Here is a 20641-nt window from a genome sequence, read left to right as displayed (position 1 = left end):
CCTTTGAACCCCAAAGGAAAACACTCCAGGAAAAGTTCTAGCCGTTTAGTGGAACACCCCCTGGTGTTCTGGAAATGATTCGGTTCTTACCCAGCCAGGTAGCATTCCTGGAACACCCACCTCTGCCCCGGGAGCTTCGCTTCTGCGCCGACCCTCAGGATAAACCGGCAGCAGAGGTGCCCCTGGAGCCAGCCCGCTCCTGGGGACCCCGCGGCGCTGGGGCCCAGCAGAGCCCAGAGTGACCTAGGCGGGCTGCCCGGCCCCGGCCCCGGCCCGCAGCCACCGCGTGGAGCAGGCGCCCGCACAGCCCGCTGCGGCTCCACAGCAGAAGCCAGTGCACGCTGAAGCGGGGTGCCGCCCGTGGCCGAGGGCTGAGCAGCCCCCCTCCCTCCGGAAATGTGCGCTGACCCAGAGCGGCTGCTGGGAGAGGCCGGCGCTGAGCCCGGGGAGCCAGGGCTGCTGCAGACGCCGCCTCCACGGCCGCTGTGACAGTGACAGAGCCCGACAGCCCCCAGCGGAGAGAGACTGGCCTTGGCAAAGAGCATAATAGCAGCGAGGCGGCCGTTCCGAGACGCAGGTCATCAGAGCTCTCAGCCGGCCTTGGCCGGGTAGCTCAGCGGTTAGAGCGTTGTCCTATCCGCCAAGGCTGCCGGGCTGATCAGGCCACACACAGAGGCAGCCAGGGAATGCAGAGATAAGTGGGACCACAGAGCCACCTTTCTCCCTCACCATCACTCTCGGCGGAGAGCCTGCGTGCCTGGGGTTTTAAACACAGCTCCCGGAGGGGTGTGCTGGCGACGTGGACAAACACACGGCTCGCTCTCCACCAGTGTTTGAGCAGCATCGTCCCGGGGCGCTCATAGGAATCTGCTGGTTTGTGTCTCCTTCCTATGGACGTGTGTGCCCTCACACAGCTATTGGACGAGGGGAGAAGCGGAGGGCAGGCCCAGCGCTTTCCACTGTGCATGGCAGGTTGTGAGGGATGCAGGCACTGACTAAGGCGGTGATTGTTAGTTCCACGCCGTCCGTGGCGGTGTTTCTCGGAGCCCAGCTCAGTGTAACTTTCTTCCGTGGCCCCCGTGCAGCATGAGCAGTTTGGAGGCACTGCTGATGCAGAAAGAGTTCTGATCAAATAAAATTAAATTTAAAAAAACCCTCGTTCACTGGGATGCTTTGATCCCACAGGCGTCTCAAGAAGGTCAGAATTGTGCTTGTTTACTATCTTCCAAGCGTGCGCTTTTAATCCCCGTCGCCTTTACCAAAAGCAGTAAAAATGTCATTAAAATAAAGCAGCAGAATAACCACATCCATACCCATCTATCTCGTTTGCTGTGGGCTCCCTTGATGACAGGACTCCTTCTGAGTGACTTCTGTGAAGTATCTCATTTCATTCTCACAGCGCATGGGGTATCCTCTCATCTGGAATTGCGTTCCATGTGCATCCGTGTTTAAGTTCTACTCGCTCTTTAAGGCTCCTGTTGGGCTGCTTCCTCCATGGAGCTCCCCTTGATTTGTTCCTCCTCTGGATTCCAGCAGTGTCCTGGGAATACAGAATAACCATTCCCTGCAAAAATGAAGTGGGAGGTTCTGTTTCTGTCAGTCGCCTACATGTTGTCAGGCTGGGCAACAGAAAACACGCTTTCTCCATGACGGCAGTGGGGGCCTGTGTGTCAGCCCTGCCCTGCCTGGCCTCTGCCCCCGTATGCACTGAGGGCCTTCTCTGCAGGCACATTCCATGCATCCTTATCCCATTTCTAAGCCAACGTGGCCACGGTACGTGGTAGATTCCGGCAGGTGGGGTGTGGGATGAGTTGTGGCACCATGGAGGGGACCCTGGTCCCTGGGTGAGCCGGGGAGCCCATACCCACTGCAGTGCAGCCGTTAGACTCGGCTGTCTTGCCTCAGCTACATGCCTGGTCTCCTAACTTAGTCTCCTACCGAGCACTTGAGTTCTCCTCTGAACCCTACAGCTCTCTCGGCTGAAGACAGGGTATCCCTGTCTGGATCTTACTGGCCCTTCCCTCGCAGGCTTAGGTCCTTTTCCCCTTTCTCATCGCCACCCCCAAGTTCTTGCCCTGCTCCCCACACTGCTCTAACCACTCCACAAGTGGGTCAGGAGTGAGTTCACCGCCCTCTTTCTCTATCACAGGGGTGGGGAACATCCATCCCACAAAATCATTTGGTCTGGCCCTGCCGGGACATTAGGGGTGAGTTCACTAAATGTTTGACCGAGTAGAGCAGCTCATGTTTAAGCTGATCATTTCGTACGGCCCGTGAATGATGTTATAGATATCCGATCCGAAGAGCCCTCGGCAGAGAAAAGGCTCCCTACCCCTGCTCATGAACTTCAAGTAATAACACTGTGTGGTCCTGGGTTCAAGGTCCTCAGCCCAGGCGCTGCTTTCCTTCCCAGCTTCCAGTTTCTCCTACTTTCAAAGTCCCATCCAGCTCACTTCCTCAAACCCTGAACCCCAGCATTCGGGGTTATCTGGGCTTCAAGAATCTGCCGGACTACCGAAACCGGTTTGGCTCAGTGGATAGAGCGTCGGCCTGTGGACTCAAAGGTCCCGGGTTCGATTCCGGTCAAGGGCATGTACCTTGGTTGCGGGCACATCCCCAGTAGGGGGTGTGCAAGAGGCAGCTGATCGATGTTTCTAACTCTCTATCCCTCTCTCTTCCTCTCTGTAAAGAAATCAATAAAATATATTAAAAAAAAAAAAAAAAGAATCTGCCGGACGTTTGCAAGGAGGATGGGACCTGTCTCACGAGAAAGTAAACCGGGAACCTGAATATACAGCCATCCAAGAGGAAGACAAAGATGGAATGACGGCCTCTTCATAATAGCCTTTAACTTTGCCGGGGAATTCGCCTGCACTGCTTCCCAAATCTCTGATTCTTAATGATGAGAAAATTAATTCAAAGTAACTGGGAGGAAACCCGACTCGGTTAATAAATTGCCTAACTTATAAAATAATGCAAATGAGCTCAGTTTTATTGCTGGTTCTTCGCTGAGGGGAGAAGCATGAACCAAGACTGCTGGATATCCAGACATTACCTGCCGACCGTCTCTGAAGAGTCTTCTGGAGTGAGTAGTTACAAAAAAGTGAGTCCAACTGTTGTTTGTATGCAAATGACGGCTCCTAAGTGCTTGACGGTGATTGGCCACAGGGCCTTCCCCTCCTTTGTTGTCCTCCCTGCCTGTAGTCCGACTGTCCATTTTCCTAACACATTCTTCCTCCATTCATGTCACCAAAGCAAATTCCAGTTCAACCCATGCCCCAATTCTCTCACCCTGGACTTAAAGCAAGAGCTCAGTTTAAGAAGCCAAGTGTACTGTGCTGTGCTTGTTGTCATTGTATTTAGCTTCCCGGCTTATTTGTAAGAACTCACTCTCCCTACTGAGTGCCAGTGGTCCCACCTTCAGGGACAGCCACTTCAGGTCCCCCCTGCCCACTTCCTCTCCCCAGAACCCTCCTCCATGACTGGCTGCTCTCCCTTCCTGCCCTGGCCCCCAGGGCGACGTCAGTGCTGCCTGCCTGGAGGCCAGGAGCCCGTGGTCCCTTGGCTTCCCGTGCACCTGCTGCCGGTTATAACCAGGGGTCTTGCACGCCCATCATGCGCTTCTAATTAGTTCCACTCGGCCTGTTCATTCCGAGTTTCTCCCGCTGAATCCTGCAGCTGTTATAAGGAAATTACCGCTCGCCGCGCTCAGTGAAATCATTATTACAGGTCTGCTCTTTACCGCCTGTTTCTGCTACACAGGCCTGACGCTCCCCTTTGAATCCTCTACCCTAGGCAAGCTCCACCACGTCCAGTTTCACTCCGTGCCACGGAGAAAGGCCCAGATGTGCTGGCTGGCCCCCCAAGGATGCCATGGGACTCCCAAGTCATACCCTCCAGTTGTGAGAAAGGAAAACTTGATCAACTGAATTTCTCTCTGCGTGACTAACGCATCTGGTGGCAAGACACAAAATCTTCGCTGTTCCACAGCACACTCGGTTGTTACACAGTTTTTCGGCCTGTGGGGGGTTTTCCTGTTGTCTGACTCAGGGAGGCGTGGAGGCTGTAGGGGGTGCGTCTCTGCAGTGTGGGCAGGGGTGAGGCAGGGGTGAGGGCGGGGTCTGAGCACGTGGGCACCAGCTGAGAGGACGAGTGCCGCTGGCCTTCAGGAGTGGGCGTCCTGGTCCCCACCTTGTGTGGGTCCCCATCCGGCCCAGGCCAGGCTTGCCCTGCCTTCTCCTACAGCATCCCTGTCATCCTCCCTCCAGGGACAGGTGGTCGCAGCTCCTTCCTGCCCTGTCTCAGTCGTGGCTACATCGTTGTGTCCTTACTGGGAATGTGAAATCTCACTTCTTCGCTCCCGATTCTGGGCAGCAGAAAACCAAGTGGGGCTGTCTTCTGGTTCCTTCTCTACCCCCGTGGCCGTCGTGGCTGGAAAACTCTCACACCAGACAGTTGGGTAAACCCCCAGGACTGCCATTCCCTGGGATCTATTCATCAGCCCCCCTTCTCATCCTAAGCCCCCAAACCGGTGGCATCTCTTCCTCTCTCAGTTGTGCTAACTGTGGAGGTGGCAATATAAAGTCCTCTCACCGGTGCCTCTTCTCCTGACATCTGCCCCTCCGCGGTGCCCTCCCGCACTCCTGTGCCCCGCAGCTTCTTCCTCTGTCCTGGGGAACTGCCCACACTGCTCTCCCACGCTTCTCACTCCAGGCGGTCTGCTCTGAACTGGCACGGACAGACCTCTCCGGGGAGAAAGCCGGTTCCCACCCCTGGTAGGACGTCCTCCGAGGGGCATGTGAAAGCCTGCGCTGGCTTCTTTCTCCCCTGCGCTGAGGGGGGGTTTCTCCCTGAGGGCACATGGGGTAGCTCTCTGGCTGCCTGGCTGGGGGAGGTTTTCTCTAGGGAGCGGGGAGAGGGCATCCATGAACGCTTCAAAACATCCCCCTGACATTCTCAGACTGTTTCCGGCCATGAACTCGAGCGGACAAGATTGTAACTTGATTTTTCTGAACTGAGTTTGGCTTCTCTCTGGGCCTCTCCGTCTAGCTGACTGCAGAACATGTAGCCCAGCCATCATCTCCAGGCGTAAACTCAGACAGCTTTGCAAACGGAGTCCCAGGCACTGCCTCTGGCTGAAAGGGGCAGGCAGGCCGTGGGAAATGAGCATCGCCCATGGGCCATGAACGGGGACCCAGGCGGCAGTGCTGAAACACTCCAGATCCCATGCCCATAACCCTTTCTGCTCAGAGGAGAAAGACCTGATGTAGTCGCTTCCTATGTCCTGGAGGCGAAACTGGGAGAGAATTGCTAGGCAGCGAGCGGCTCCCCTCAGCCCCAGTCTGAAGGAGGTAAATCTGTTGCCTCCTGTCACCTGGGACAATGGTGTGGAGAGGTAGGGCAAAGGCCACTCTGGCCAGGACGACAATTGAAGAAAATTCCAGATGGCAAATAATCTTTCCTTTTGGTAACATGTTCTTGGAACTCAGGACAAAGAGCTGGGGTGGACTTTGCCCCGTTTTTGAAATAGCTGGTTTTCAGGACATTGGCCCAAGTTCTCACTTACATACCAGACTTGCCCTGTTCCATGACCACACCTAAGGATCAGGGACGGCCCCCTCTGTTCTCTGCCTTCACTCACACCTTTGCCAGGCACCCTGCTTCTCTGCTTGGCTACTTCTACTCACGTTTTCAGACTCAACCCACATATTAATTCCTCCAGAATCTACCTTTTGACCAGCCATAACCAGCCTCTTCTCAAATTCTCCATTATAACAGGTCACATTGAAAACGTTTGTCTCCATATGTGCCTCCACCATCAGACTGTGAGCTCCTCCTGTCTTAGCCTCCCTTCCATCCCCAAAGTATTTTGAATTTGCTACTAGATTCTCAACAAATGCTTGTTGAATTATGCAGAATGCAAACCAGTATAATCATGTTCACAGGACATGCTTTCCAGAACAGTTCTCCCCCTCCCCCGCCTGAGTATCATCTCTGCTCCACAGATATATGCCAAGGCTCTCCGCTCAGGCTGAGTGCCCCCCCCCCCCCCCCCCCCGTCCCCAGTACACTTCATGGGAGCTCACAGAATGACTTGGTCCATGACTATCTGGAACCATCTTGGTCCACAGCCCTGCTGTCCACCTCGACAGAGCCCGGCTCTGACAGTACCCCCACCCCATTCCTGTTCTCTGTTCTTCACACAGGAGCCCCCGTCTGCCTGTCCCACCAGCCCCTGGCCAGAGGCTGCCACCTGCACCCCTGGTCCTCATGCCTGTGACGACAGGAAAAGCCTTACCAAACATAAAACTTGTGTTCACATCCCCATGTGTATGTTGCTTTACATCTTTTTTTTTTTTGTAATAGAAATCCATTAAAATGTCTTGTTATCTATTTTTTACACTTGAATATTAGAAATAAAGACTAGCCTGGGTACTTCAAGATAGAATCCCCGTAGCTCTCAGTAAAACAGAAAAGGTGAATGCCGAGAGGAGGGCGTGAGGCCAGTCACTCAACTGTATCCGCCAGGGTGTCTCCCAGAGGGTTCCTGGGGAGGGTGGCGAAGATGCAGATGTTCGAAAGGGGCCTCACTGGGAGGAGGTGGCTGTGGGAAGAAGCCAGGTGAGCCCTCCAAGCAAGCTCAGTCCTCCCCCGGCCGCCTGCTTGGCTGTTCCGGTGGCTGCCACCTGGCCGTGCCTTCTGAAGCAGCAGGTGGGGCGCGACACGGAGCCTTCGGAGCGCCACCTGCTCAGACGTGCTCACCTCCCCGGGGGCTCGGAGCCTCTGCCTGGATCACACTCCCCAGGACTAATCACTGAACCCTAAGCCCTGCAGTCCGCTCCTGCGGGCTCGCTTTACACCGTGGGCGCCTGTGCTACACGGTGACTCATCTTCAGTGCAATCAGAGGCTTTCAGACCTTTGCTCTTGATATTCCCAACCCACCTCCGCGCATCAATGAGGCTGTGAGCCACCTCAGAGGCAGGTGCTGGGAGTGACAGGTGGCACCGGGGCCCAGTGCCAAGGCAGCACAGCTGCTTTGCCCGCTCGCTGAGGACGGAGGCTGAATTGTAACCTTTCTGAGACCTCCTTTCCTCTCTTGGGAAGGAAGATATATTTGCTCTGTCCTGTGTTTGAGATACTATCTTCAACATCACAGGAATACTATCTTCAACATCACTAACCATCAAAGGAACCATGGACGTGTAAGGCGTATGGAAAGCGCTGATTCCTGGGCCAGGGGGCGTCCCTGCATCTCGTGTGACATTCGGGATGCTGTGGTGCGGAAGCCACACGCGGCTCCAGGGTCAGTCCCTTCAAACACACACTGAGCATCGCCCTTTGGCTCAGCCTGCGGGGAAACGGTCACAAAACCGACCCAGTTCCAGAAGCCCAGCTTCAGACAAGTTTGGAGTCAGAATAACAATGATGGTAATTGAAAGCGAATGAGGCAACTTCACCGTCTCTGGCCCCAAATTGTAAGCAGATCATGGACTTCCCAGTTAAGCAAAAAAAAATATTCCAACTTCAGCTGCATCCCTTCTAAACCAGGTGTGCCAACCAGCTAAGTAACCCCTCTGAGCCCCATCTCCTCTCCCTCTGATTGAGGACAGCGACATCTCCCTGGCCAGGTTGTGAGGATGAAGTGAGCAGTAAGTAAGGCGTCTCAAACAATGTGCAACACAGGACAATCGATCAGCAACACACATTTATCCATCACCTACTATACAGTGCGAACTGAATAGCTCGGGTGCTAGGTGAATGGAGTCGCTCAAATAATGTTAGTTCCCATCCCCCGTAAGATTGTCAAAGATCCTTCAGACATTTTTTTCTCCCAGTTTCCAGGACTCCACTGGGAAAGGAGATCATCATTCCTCGGGTTGGGGGAAATCATGTCTTCCTCTCCAGACAGGTGTGACCTATCCAGTTCCAATTAGAGTCACCTGACTGAATAAATGTCCTGTATTTCCTGAGATCATTCCCATCTATAATAGTAAAAGTGTAATATGCAAATCGACCGAACAGCTGAACAGTGGAACGACCTTCCAGATGACCATGCTATAACACCCATTGGCGTCAGGCCAGCCAAGGCGGGTGCGATGCAATTGGTCGGGGGGGGCCCCACCATTGCCCCGCAGAGGGAGGCCCAGGCCACCTGCCGGCGGGGTGATCAATCAGGGGGCTCCATGATCACCCCAAAGAGGGAGGCCCAGGCTACCTGGTGGCGGCACTGCAGTGGGTGGGTGGGGCCACCCTCTGTGGGGGCAATCCATCGCAGAGCCCCAGCTGGGTGGGCAGGGCCTACCTCTTTGGGGCGATCGATCATGGGGCTCCTGGACTACAGGAGGATGCAGGCTGGGCTGAAGGACACCGCCCCCTCCAGTGCACAAATTTTATGCACGGGCCTCTAGTTTGAAATAACCTTGTCTATGATACTTCTAACTACCCTTGCACTTGTCATTGACCATATAGCCTTCCTACAGATGTTTACATAGCACCTACTACAGGAAGTGGTGACCCGGACCCAATGCCTGCCCTCATGGGCATCCTTTCGGCCTTGGAAACCTAATCCTTAGAGCCATTCCCTGGTATCTGCCCTGTGGCAGCCCCAGCATCCCCGAGGGAACAGGTCAATTCATTCCTCTAAGTCCTAGGCGGGAATTCTCTGGTCTGTAGAGAGCTGACATCCCTGCAAGGCCTCAATAACTTGAGGTTGAAATGAATTAGCCATGAAGCCACAACCATGTGACTGAGTCAAAAACACTCTAGTCTTTCATCATTGAAAATTTCCCAGTTTCCCCTGCTTTACTCAATCCTGAGCACCTGGCTGGAACTTTTCCTCCTGTGACCACTAGGGAGCACTTCATCCCCAACTAGCTTCTGCAATAGTTCTGAAACCCGTGTTAGGGCACCATCAGTGCCTGGGGAAATTCCGATGGAAAACAGGACGAACAGGGTGAATTTGAGCTTCATTCTGAAAAGGTTGTGAGTTCTTTATAAATATCTCCTCAAACCTATATGCAGCCCAGGAACCGAAGGAAGGAGATGAACCACCTTTTATTGTGTGTATGCTACGCTTCAGGCACCATCTAGAAACCTCATTGCCATCATGGCATCTATCCATCAAAGTGTCCTGAGTCAGATTTTATTTTGATCTCCGTCTTGTAAATGAGAAAGTAGGCTGGGAGAGCCTATCCCCCGTGTATCACACATCTCACAAGTAGCAGAGCATCTGATCCCAGTCAGGATGGTGACAAAACTTCCCCACCTGTATAGCAAATCGCTCACCTGACTGTGGTGCGCAAACGCCTCTGACCTTGTTTCCTCAATTCCCATAATTTTCCAATCCTCATATTACCTTTGGCTTTGTGTGTGTGTGTGTGTGTGTGTGTGTGCATGCACATGTGTGCATGGGTAAGGATGCTATGAGTAAATGAAAAATGCAACAAGGTGTTTTCCTATGTCATGACCTTACTTGGTAAAACAAGACTTGAACTTGGCTGAGTATAATTGATACGTGCTCCATATTTTACTCACCCTTGGAGTGCCAACATCTTAACACTGCAGGCCATTCATTGATGTTGAACTAATTAATAAACAAATAAATAAGCAGGGCTCTTAGGAAGACTCCAGAAAGCAACAGTGAGAGGCAGCCTCCTTCTGGAAACTTCCTGATGCCCATGAGGTCAGGGGAGGTTGTCTTCCAACAGAAATCTCCCAAGTGGGAAGGGGGGGGCAATTTCACAGGGCCTGCTCAGCCTTCCCCGTGGACATTGCTCCATTTCAGGAACAGAGCTCTTGCAGAGTCACCGTCAGCTCCTGAGGAAAAGGCTGGCCCGGGCCAGCACAGAGCGCGTCAGCCCTCCTGAGGCCTGGCTTCCCATTCACCGACACAGCCGCCAGGCTGGCTAGATTTGCAGTGTCTGCCACTGTGTGCGCAGCAGCGCCCATCTGAGCCCCGGCCCCTTTGGAGAGACTGCAGGCCTGGGTGGGGATTGATCCGTCCAAGGGATGAGAGACAGCAGCCATTCCATGCCCACTGGGGGCCACAGGGCTCCTCCATTCGAGAGAACCTGATTTCTGGGAATCTGAATGTTGGTGCCTACATAGTCACCAATGCAGCACGCAGGACACACACACACACACACACACACACACACACACAACAAACTAGCTACCTTATATGGTGTTGTTTTCTGGAAATGTGGCCTAAAACCAAACCACAGGCAGTTAGTGAAAGAACAGCATGAAGAGAGAATGACCTGGAAAAAAACACGTAGCTTCTAGTTCAAATGTACCTGAGTTTATTTGATCATGTCTCCTTCTCTTTCCGATTCTCATCCAAAAGGCCTTCAGAGCCATTTTAGTTGCAAACAATTTTCTGTGAGAAATAGAAAATAGGTGAGGTCAGCCCCCCTCCAACCCGCCCCCACCCCCCGCCTGCTGGGAAATTGGAGGACTCTAGAAGGTGAAGGTACGGAGGTTCTGAGTGCAGGGCAGACAGACGCGCTTGCTGTGACGTATTCATGGGAAGAGTGTCCCTGAGCACCATCGAGGGGAGGCTGGCGCAGGGGCCCCGCTCTGCAGGGTCCAGGGAGCAGCTTTCCGCGGCAGGTGCACCGCACGCTCAGACCTCACAGAGGAGCCCGCTGCTTTCTCCCGGCCGAGGGGTGTGAGCGGCCTGCGGGGCCAGGGACGGTGCTGGAGAAGACGGAGTCGGGAAGGAAAACGGTGTCTAACTCCGTTCCTTCTTCCTCTGAGGCCGAAAGAGGCCCGCAGAGATTGGCTCCGCGCTGGGCAGTGTGGCAGCAAACCACTCCCGCGCCACTGCCCAGGCGGAGGAATGTGTGGCCGTGACCGTGTTCTGTGGTTTGGAAAAAATAAATGGATGTAAAGCATCGAAATGCGTCTTCCTATGAAACAGGTTCCCCGAAAGGAACGGGGGGGGGGGAGGGGGGGCGGGGAAGCTTGGAAAACCTGTCACTTGCATTTTCGCAGGACTTTGCAGGCCCGCGCTGCCACCCTACAGCTCCTTCATCCTGTCCGGGACCAGAGACAGGTCCCCCACCCCCCGGTACCATCCTCTTCCCTGGGAGCAAACGGTCTTGGTCTTTGGCCTCTTGCGAGTAGAGCTTTGACAGTGGGGACATGAGGGCAGAAGGAAGACCTTCCAGCCGGAAGCCTGAGCCTCGTGCTCTGCAGGGCGCCCTGGTCGTCACCGCGCCGCTTCGTGTTGCTTGTTTTCCACAGACCGAGCAGCTGATCACGCTGTGGGTCCTCTTCGTTTTCATCATCGTTGGCAACTCCATGGTGCTGTTCTCCACGTGGAGGCGGAAGAGGAAGTCAAGAATGACCTTCTTTGTGACCCAACTGGCCATCACAGGCAAGTAACTGTGCAGGTGGGAGAGGAATGAGCTGCGTGCAAAGTTCCTGAGGCTTCTTCCTTTCAATTATTCTGCCAATAGAAATGGTAGGCTCTCTAGCCAAAGGCGTCAGCCAATTTGGGAGTAATTGCTACGGGGATCTAAAACCCATATTTGAATGTTTCTTCCAGCAAATTTAACACAATGAAATATCCATAAGATTCCACTCTAAAATAACTCGCTATACAACGAAGTTGAAAATACCAATATCAGTGCCACCAAAGGGCTCTAGAAGGTTCCACTCTCTCTATACACTGCAGCCTCCACAATATAATATCATACCACATCATGAGCTTAAAGAAGAGAGCCCAGGAAGTGGACCAGAATTATCTCTCTTCAATAACACATGTGAAGTCTCAAGTACTTTGCAGATGTAAGTCCGAGGGCATTGCTTTTGAAATGTAAGGGACACGCAACACCACTGCTGGGGGTGGTACAAGGTCCTAAGATAATAACCAGGATCCGGACGTTTACATGTGGGTTTGCGGACAGGCCAGTGCAGTTGAAGTGTGAACGCATCATGCCTCAAGTTCAGCTCTTGGTTAAGATGGCTCTTGGTTCAAGGTGGCTGCTGGAACTCCCGCCATCACACCCCAATTCCAGCCAATGGGAAGAAAGACGGGGGAGGAAGAATAAGAGAGGGCCATACCAGCTACCTGTCCTCCTCTGAGCTGGCATTCCTGGGACTCCAACCCATGAATGTTTGCTTGCATTTCACTTGTCATCTCTAACCAAAGTAAAAGCTGTTTGTTCGCTTGCATGTTTGTTTGTTTGTTTGTTTTTGACCTGGGCCCATTGGTCAGAATACAGTCCTAAGGAAGAATGAGAGAGCAGAGGTAAGTAGCAGTCTCTGGCATAGTGTGTCTTTCATACTCCCATTGAGAAAGACGTTTAGACAAAGAGTGTCTATCTGACCACCCATCCCCCAGCTCTGAGGGTGCTTCCTCCAGAGAGCCGGGCTCCCCTCTCCTGGCCCCTTATCTCGGCAGGCTGGCCTCTACCCACTCTCATACACGGGAGTAGCCCCCTAGACGATTGCCTCTTTATGTAGGTAAATTATTGTTGGCTGTTTATCTTTTTCCAAAATAAACTTCTCTCTGAGTAACTTTCAAATATACAATACAGTGTTGTTACTATAGTCACTGTATTAGACTTTATATTGTTGGCTGTTTATACCTTTCCAAAATAAATTTGGCTATTATACACAAATCTACAATGAATATTCTCTCATAGTTAAATCCTGGGAGCATTATTTATTATTTAGGAAAGTTTATAGAAGTGGACTTGCTGCATCCAAGAAAGACAATTTTGTGGCTTTCAAATTGGCCGACGTCCTTTTAGGTCCCCCAGGACTAACAGATGATGGAAAATGTCATGACAAATGCTCTGGAAGCCACCAGCAGAGACCCACGCTGGGTCTTGCTTTAACACCTATGGAATCCTGCTCATCCGTGAGTGATACGATCCTTCCGCATACTCAAGTACAAGTTGCTTATTTTAAAAGGAGCATTCTCTTCCATGGCTGCCAGTGTACCAGAGAACAGTCCAAATCTACTTTGTCTTTTTCTGTCCCACAGTGATTAGAGCAGTGCTCATGTGCTTGTGAAAACAAAGACCACATCACTTACCGGAACACTGAGTGGAGGAAGTGTTTCAATTTTGCACCTGTTTTAACTCATTTCCTCTTCTCCACATTTCTGACCCATTCAACACACACACACACACACACACACACACACACACACACACACACACACAACTGATTCTTCTCTACATCCATTAGGGATTTTAGCTGTAGGATTACTTTTGAGAATAGAAGGAAACCAGAAAATCTTGAAGTGGTTATTTCTGCATATTCTGCAACTTTAGCACTTTCAATTCTGACAGTTTTCTGGATGAATTTGATGACTATTTGTATGTTTGAGCTAAAGAGCCAATTAAAATTTATTAGTCATTTATCATCATCAAGACGGCTTCTCTGTTTTATCCAAATGCAATAAAGAAGGGGAACTAATGAGAGTAACTCCCACTGAGCATTGAAAGACAGAATACATATTTTTGGGCACACATCCAAATAACCTCCTCCTTCTGTAAGGGCCAATCTTCTCCTATTAGTAAAAGAAATCAGCTTTGCCTCTGAGCACTTTCTGGAGATGAATTGACTAATGAACTAAGGGATTCTTCACCCTCAACCCTCCTGTTAATGATGTGAAAACAAAGAGTGGAGAGGCTCAGCAAGGGAGCTGAGGCCGGGTGTCCAAGGCCCTGTATGGAGTTCAATATCACTTTTCTCTGCTGATTTCACTCTTTCCTTGAGGTTTTGAATTGCATACTTAATTCTTTTATTTATTTTAATTTTGCTCATTCAGTTTTTCATTTTTCTATTTTTTACCTTTATGGAGATAAAGCTGACAGAACATGTGTAGGCTTAAAGTGTCCAAAGCAATACATATATATTGAAAAATGATTACCATAATAATTTTAGTTAGTATCCATCCCCTCACATAGTTGTAATTTATGTGTGTTAAGAACTTTTAAAACCTCTCTGAGCAACTTTTAAATATACAACATAGTGTTGTTTACTGTAGTCACTGTGTTATACTTTATAACTTATTGATCTTATAACTAGAAGTCTGTACCCTTTGACCAGCTTCACCCAATTTCCCTAACCCCACCTCTGGCAACCACCAGTCTGTTCTGTGTTTCTATGAGTCCAGGGATGTGTTTGTTTGTTTGTTTTTAACATTTCATGAAATCACACAGTATTTGTCTTCCTCTGACTGATTTTACTTGATATATTGCACTCAAGTTGTCATAAATGGGAGAATCTTCATTTTTATGACTGAGTAATATTCCATTGCACATATATACCCAATAGTCTTTATCCATTCATCTGTTGATGGACACTTAGGTTGTCTTCATGTCTTGGCTACTGTACAGAATGCTGCCAGACATGGGGGTGCAGATTTCTCCTAAAGATGGAGGTTTCATTTTCTTCAGATATATACCAAAATGTGAAATTGTTGGATCATATTTTTAATCTTTTGAGGAACTTCCATACTGTTTTTCCATAGTGGCTGCACCAATTTACAATCCCACCAACAACGTATAAGACTTCCTTACTAACATTGTTTCCTCTCATCTTTTTGTTAATAGTCATTCTGTCATATGTGGAATGATATCTCATTGTGGTTTTGATGTGCATTTTCCTGGTGTTAGTGATGTTGAGCACTTTTTCATGTACCTATTGGCCATTTGAATATCCTCTTTGGAAAAAATGCCTATTCAGGTCCTAGGACAGTTTAAATGGTTATTTATTTTTTGGCTATTGAGTTGTGTGAATTTTTTATGTGTTTTGGATATCAATCCCTTATCAAATAGATGGTTTGTAAATATTTTCTTCTATTTCATAGGTTGCCTCTTCATTTTGTTGGTCATTTATTTGGCTCTGCAGAAGCTTTGTAGTTTGATGCAGTTTCACTTGTTGGGTTTCGTTTTTGTTATTTGTGCTTTGGGTATCATACCATAAAATCATTGCCAACACCAACATCAAGGAGATTTTCCCCTATGTATTCTCCAAGGAGTCTTATAGTTTCAGGCCTTACCTTTGTCTTTAATCTATTTTGAGTTAATTTTTAGTGCAATGTAAGATAGGGGTCCAGTTTCCTTCTTTTGCACGTGAATATCCCGTTTTTCCAGCACCGTTTACTGAATATGCCAAATAGTCTTTATCCATTGAGTATTCTTCGATCTCTTGTCACAGATTGGTTGGTTGTATGTACATAGGTATATTGAACTCACAACTCAAACCTCCGTTGATGTTGCTGCCGGCTCCGGAATTTTCTCTTCCTAAGGGTAGGTCTAAAGTCAGCCTGGGATCTCTTTCTTTATAGGCTATCAAGTTTTGTCTTTGGTTTCTTGATTTTTTTTTCTTTGAGGATTTATACTGTTACCTGGTTGTATCTATTTACTGGTCTGTTCTATTGGTTCTGCTATTTGCCAAGTGAGCTCTTTTAATCTGCAGATTAAAGTGATTTCTTAGCTCATTTTATTTATGTCTGAGTATTTATTATCTCCCATTGGTTCTGATCTTGTGTTCAGGAGCACTAACTGTTCGCACATCAGTAACGCTGGTGTTTCTCTGTCATTATTTGAATATCTTGGTCTTATTGCTCGATACTTGGAAGAATTATTTAAGCTTTTCCTAATCGTTTATTTTATTTTAGTTCCATTATTATCAGCAGTATTAACCCTAATCTTATTATTTCTAAAATATCTTCAAAGTTGCTTTTCCCATAATCATTTCAAAATATTCATTCTTTATATTATCTACTACCTTTTTCATTCTGTCAGTTTCTCAGTATTTCTTTTCACAACTGTCTAATGTCTTATTATGTTATCTTTCACTTTTTATTCCATAAAATGTAAAAAGAACAGAAAACATACTTGTTAAAATTTGAGCATGTTTCCCAAACTAAAGGTTTTTTGGGATGTATATTCTTTTTCTGATATTTGTGTGCTCTCTTCTACTTACTTAACGCTACAAAATCCTCTACCACATGACTCATTCTTTCCACCAAACATGGTTTAATTGGCTAACACCTGAGTTCATGCACACGCCTTTCATTTAGATCATCACCGTGGCTGCACACTGCCATCATTGTCCCCAGCTCCGAGGAGAGATGTGTGTGTTCAGAAAGGAAACCCACTGTTCTCCAGCAGAAAAAGAAGATATTGTCCTATCGCTGTCGGAATAATTTAACAGAAAAGAATGAACTCATCTCCCAGGAAAGCTTTTCCTTTTGGAGAGAAATTGGGTTTCATTTTGTTCCCTGCCTTTGACCTTCCATTAGTCACAGCGTGACCCCGGAAAGGCGCTTACCTTTTCACTAAGCCTTTGTTTTCTCGTCTCTAAAATGAAGGTGTGGGCGGCTCTCTCTCTGGATCATGCCCTGCACCTTTCCCCACCCCTTCCCTGAGCTGTCCTAAGTCTCTCATTCCCTGTATCCCAAACCCTTGCTACTTGGAGGACCTAGAAAGGCCACTTTCTGACCAAACCTGACAAGTGCAGTAGGTTTGTGGGGGAAGGGCTACTCCAAGTCCTTTTGGCCCTCTCCTCAAGATCCTGGACTAATTAGACAATGTCCTCCCTTTCGGGAAAGAGAGCCGAGGAAGGGGGGAAGAAATCCACTGTCTGTGAATTACCTATTTCTAGATTCCACTGGTCATGACTCAACTGCCTTTTGTGCTTCCTACACCGGAGTCTCAATGGCCGAGAACAGGCAGAACCTCCACCCAAAAAGACAAGGAACTTTCTATTTAGCCTGATATTGGGTCATTGACAAGCTCTCCTTGGTCTGTGAACAGATTCAACGGGGAAACATTAATTTGGGGTCTACCGCACACAAGGTCCTCTTCTAGGCCCGGCAGGGAAGAGTGACAGTAGTAGAAAATAATCTTTCACCTGCGGACTTCCCTGTAGCAGGGAGAAATCAAAGTTGTTCATTGAACTGACACAAGACAGAGGAAAATGTCAGGAGGAAATAAATTCATCAAGGCAAGAGCTAAGAGGGTTTCAAAGAAGGTGAAATCATATTCTCCAGAGAAGTCCAAAAGGCCATCCCAATTTATATCTGCATAGATAACTCAGAAAGGCCATTCTAGATTATATCCTCATGGAGAACTCAGAAAGGCCATTCTAGATTATATTCTCATGGAGAACTCAGAAAGTCCATTCTAGATTATATTCTCATGGAGAAGTCAGAAAGGCCAATCTAGATTATATTCTCATGGAGAAGTCAGAAAGGCCATTCTAGATTATATTCTCATGGAGAAGTCAGAAAGGCCATTCTAGATTATATCCTCATGGAGAAGTCAGAAAGGCCATTCTAGATTATATTCTCATGGAGAAGTCAGAAAGGCCATTCTAGATTATATCCTCATGGAGAAGTCAGAAAGGCCATTCTAGATTATATTCTCATGGAGAAGTCAGAAAGGCCATTCTAGATTATATCCTCATGGAGAAGTCAGAAAGGCCATTCTAGATTATATCCTCATGGAGAACTCAGAAAGGCCATTCTAGATTATATTCTCATGGAGAAGTCAGAAAGGCCATTCTAGATTATATTCTCATGGAGAAGTCAGAAAGGCCATTCTAGATTATATTCTCATGGAGAACTCAGAAAGGCCAATCTAGATTATATTCTCATAGAGAACTCAGAAAGGCCGTTCTAGATTATATTCTCATAGAGAACTCAGAAAGGCCGTTCTAGATTATATTCTCATAGAGAACTCAGAAAGGCCATTCTAGATTATATTCTCATGGAGAAGTCAGAAAGGCCGTTCTAGATTATATTCTCATGGAGAACTCAGAAAGGCCATTCTAGATTATATTCTCATGGAGAAGTCAGAAAGGCCATTCTAGATTATATCCTCATAGAGAAGTCAGAAAGGCCATTCTAGATTATATTCTCATGGAGAAGTCAGAAAGGCCATTCTAGATTATATTCTCATGGAGAAGTCAGAAAGGCCATTCTAGATTATATTCTCATGGAGAACTCAGAAAGGCCATTCTAGATTATATTCTCATGGAGAGGTCAGAAAGGCCATTCTAGATTATATTCTCATAGAGAACTCAGAAAGGCCATTCTAGATTATATTCTCATGGAGAAGTCAGAAAGGCCATTCTAGATTATATTCTCATGGAGAACTCAGAAAGGCCATTCTAGATTATATTCTCATGGAGAACTCAGAAAGGCCATTCTAGATTATATTCTCATAGAGAACTCAGAAAGGCCATTCTAGATTATATTCTCATGGAGAAGTCAGAAAGGCCATTCTAGATTATATTCTCATGGAGAAGTCAGAAAGGCCGTTCTAGATTATATTCTCATGGAGAACTCAGAAAGGCCGTTCTAGATTATATTCTCATGGAGAACTCAGAAAGGCCGTTCTAGATTATATTCTCATGGAGAAGTCAGAAAGGCCGTTCTAGATTATATTCTCATAGAGAACTCAGAAAGGCCATTCTAGATTATATTCTCATGGAGAAGTCAGAAAGGCCGTTCTAGATTATATTCTCATAGAGAACTCAGAAAGGCCATTCTAGATTATATTCTCATGGAGAAGTCAGAAAGGCCGTTCTAGATTATATTCTCATAGAGAAGTCAGAAAGGCCATTCTAGATTATATTCTCATGGAGAAGTCAGAAAGGCCATTCTAGATTATATTCTCATAGAGAACTCAGAAAGGCCATTCTAGATTATATTCTCATGGAGAAGTCAGAAAGGCCATTCTAGATTATATCCTCATGGAGAAGTCAGAAAGGCCATTCTAGATTATATCCTCATGGAGAAGTCAGAAAGGCCATTCTAGATTATATTCTCATGGAGAAGTCAGAAAGGCCATTCTAGATTATATTCTCATGGAGAAGTCAGAAAGGCCATTCTAGATTATATCCTCATGGAGAAGTCAGAAAGGCCATTCTAGATTATATTCTCATGGAGAAGTCAGAAAGGCCATTCTAGATTATATTCTCATGGAGAAGTCAGAAAGGCCATTCTAGATTATATTCTCATGGAGAACTCAGAAAGGCCATTCTAGATTATATTCTCATAGAGAACTCAGAAAGGCCATTCTAGATTATATTCTCATGGAGAAGTCAGAAAGGCCATTCTAGATTATATTCTCATAGAGAAGTCAGAAAGGCCATTCTAGATTATATTCTCATGGAGAACTCAGAAAGGCCATTCTAGATTATATTCTCATGGAGAACTCAGAAAGGCCATTCTAGATTATATTCTCATGGAGAACTCAGAAAGGCCGTTCTAGATTATATCCTCATGGAGAACTCAGAAAGGCCAATCTAGATTATATCCTCATGGAGAAGTCAGAAAGGCCGTTCTAGATTATATCCTCATGGAGAAGTCAGAAAGGCCGTTCTAGATTATATTCTCATGGAGAACTCAGAAAGGCCATTCTAGATTATATTCTCATGGAGAACTCAGAAAGGCCATTCTAGATTATATTCTCATGGAGAACTCAGAAAGGCCATTCTAGATTATATTCTCATGGAGAAGTCAGAAAGGCCATTCTAGATTATATTCTCATGGAGAACTCAGAAAGGCCATTCTAGATTATATTCTCATAGAGAACTCAGAAAGGCCATTCTAGATTATATTCTCATGGAGAACTCAGAAAGGCCATTCTAGATTATATTCTCATGGAGAAGTCAGAAAGGCCATTCTAGATTATATTCTCATGGAGAAGTCAGAAAGGCCATTCTAGATTATATTCTCATGGAGAAGTCAGAAAGGCCATTCTAGATTATATTCTCATGGAGAACTCAGAAAGGCCATTCTAGATTATATTCTCATAGAGAACTCAGAAAGGCCATTCTAGATTATATTCTCATAGAGAAGTCAGAAAGGCCATTCTAGATTATATTCTCATAGAGAAGTCAGAAAGGCCATTCTAGATTATATTCTCATGGAGAAGTCAGAAAGGCCATTCTAGATTATATTCTCATGGAGAAGTCAGAAAGGCCAATCTAGATTATATTCTCATAGAGAAGTCAGAAAGGCCAATCTAGATTATATTCTCATGGAGAACTCAGAAAGGCCGTTCTAGATTATATTCTCATAGAGAACTCAGAAAGGCCGTTCTAGATTATATTCTCATGGAGAAGTCAGAAAGGCCATTCTAGATTATATTCTCATGGAGAAGTCAGAAAGGCCATTCTAGATTATATTCTCATGGAGAAGTCAGAAAGGCCATTCTAGATTATATTCTCATGGAGAAGTCAGAAAGGCCATTCTAGATTATATTCTCATGGAGAACTCAGAAAGGCCATTCTAGATTATATTCTCATGGAGAAGTCAGAAAGGCCATTCTAGATTATATTCTCATGGAGAACTCAGAAAGGCCATTCTAGATTATATTCTCATGGAGAACTCAGAAAGGCCATTCTAGATTATATTCTCATGGAGAAGTCAGAAAGGCCATTCTAGATTATATTCTCATGGAGAAGTCAGAAAGGCCATTCTAGATTATATTCTCATGGAGAACTCAGAAAGGCCATTCTAGATTATATCCTCATGGAGAAGTCAGAAAGGCCATTCTAGATTATATTCTCATGGAGAAGTCAGAAAGGCCATTCTAGATTATATTCTCATGGAGAAGTCAGAAAGGCCATTCTAGATTATATTCTCATAGAGAACTC

At 47.2% G+C, this 20641-nt stretch overlaps 1 protein-coding gene across 2 annotated transcripts in view; it reads left to right on the top strand.

Moving 5' to 3' along the window:
• The window catches only part of NPSR1 (neuropeptide S receptor 1), a gene marked incomplete at both ends in the record, with an annotated part of 76459 nt that overhangs the window by 870 nt on the left and 54948 nt on the right, over positions 1–20641 (top strand). For both annotated transcript variants that reach the window (XM_079785727.1, XM_079785726.1), the window contains one exon: positions 11249–11381. In XM_079785727.1, the coding sequence (XP_079641853.1) occupies positions 11249–11381 (133 nt within the window). The remainder of the gene's footprint in view (positions 1–11248; positions 11382–20641) is intronic.

This window comes from Cnephaeus nilssonii (genome assembly GCF_951640355.1).
Source record: "Cnephaeus nilssonii genome assembly, chromosome: 12".
NCBI lineage: Eukaryota > Metazoa > Chordata > Mammalia > Chiroptera > Vespertilionidae > Cnephaeus > Cnephaeus nilssonii.
The sequence above is the reverse complement of the archived record's forward strand: the minus strand, read 5'-3'. Positions and strand labels throughout refer to the sequence as shown.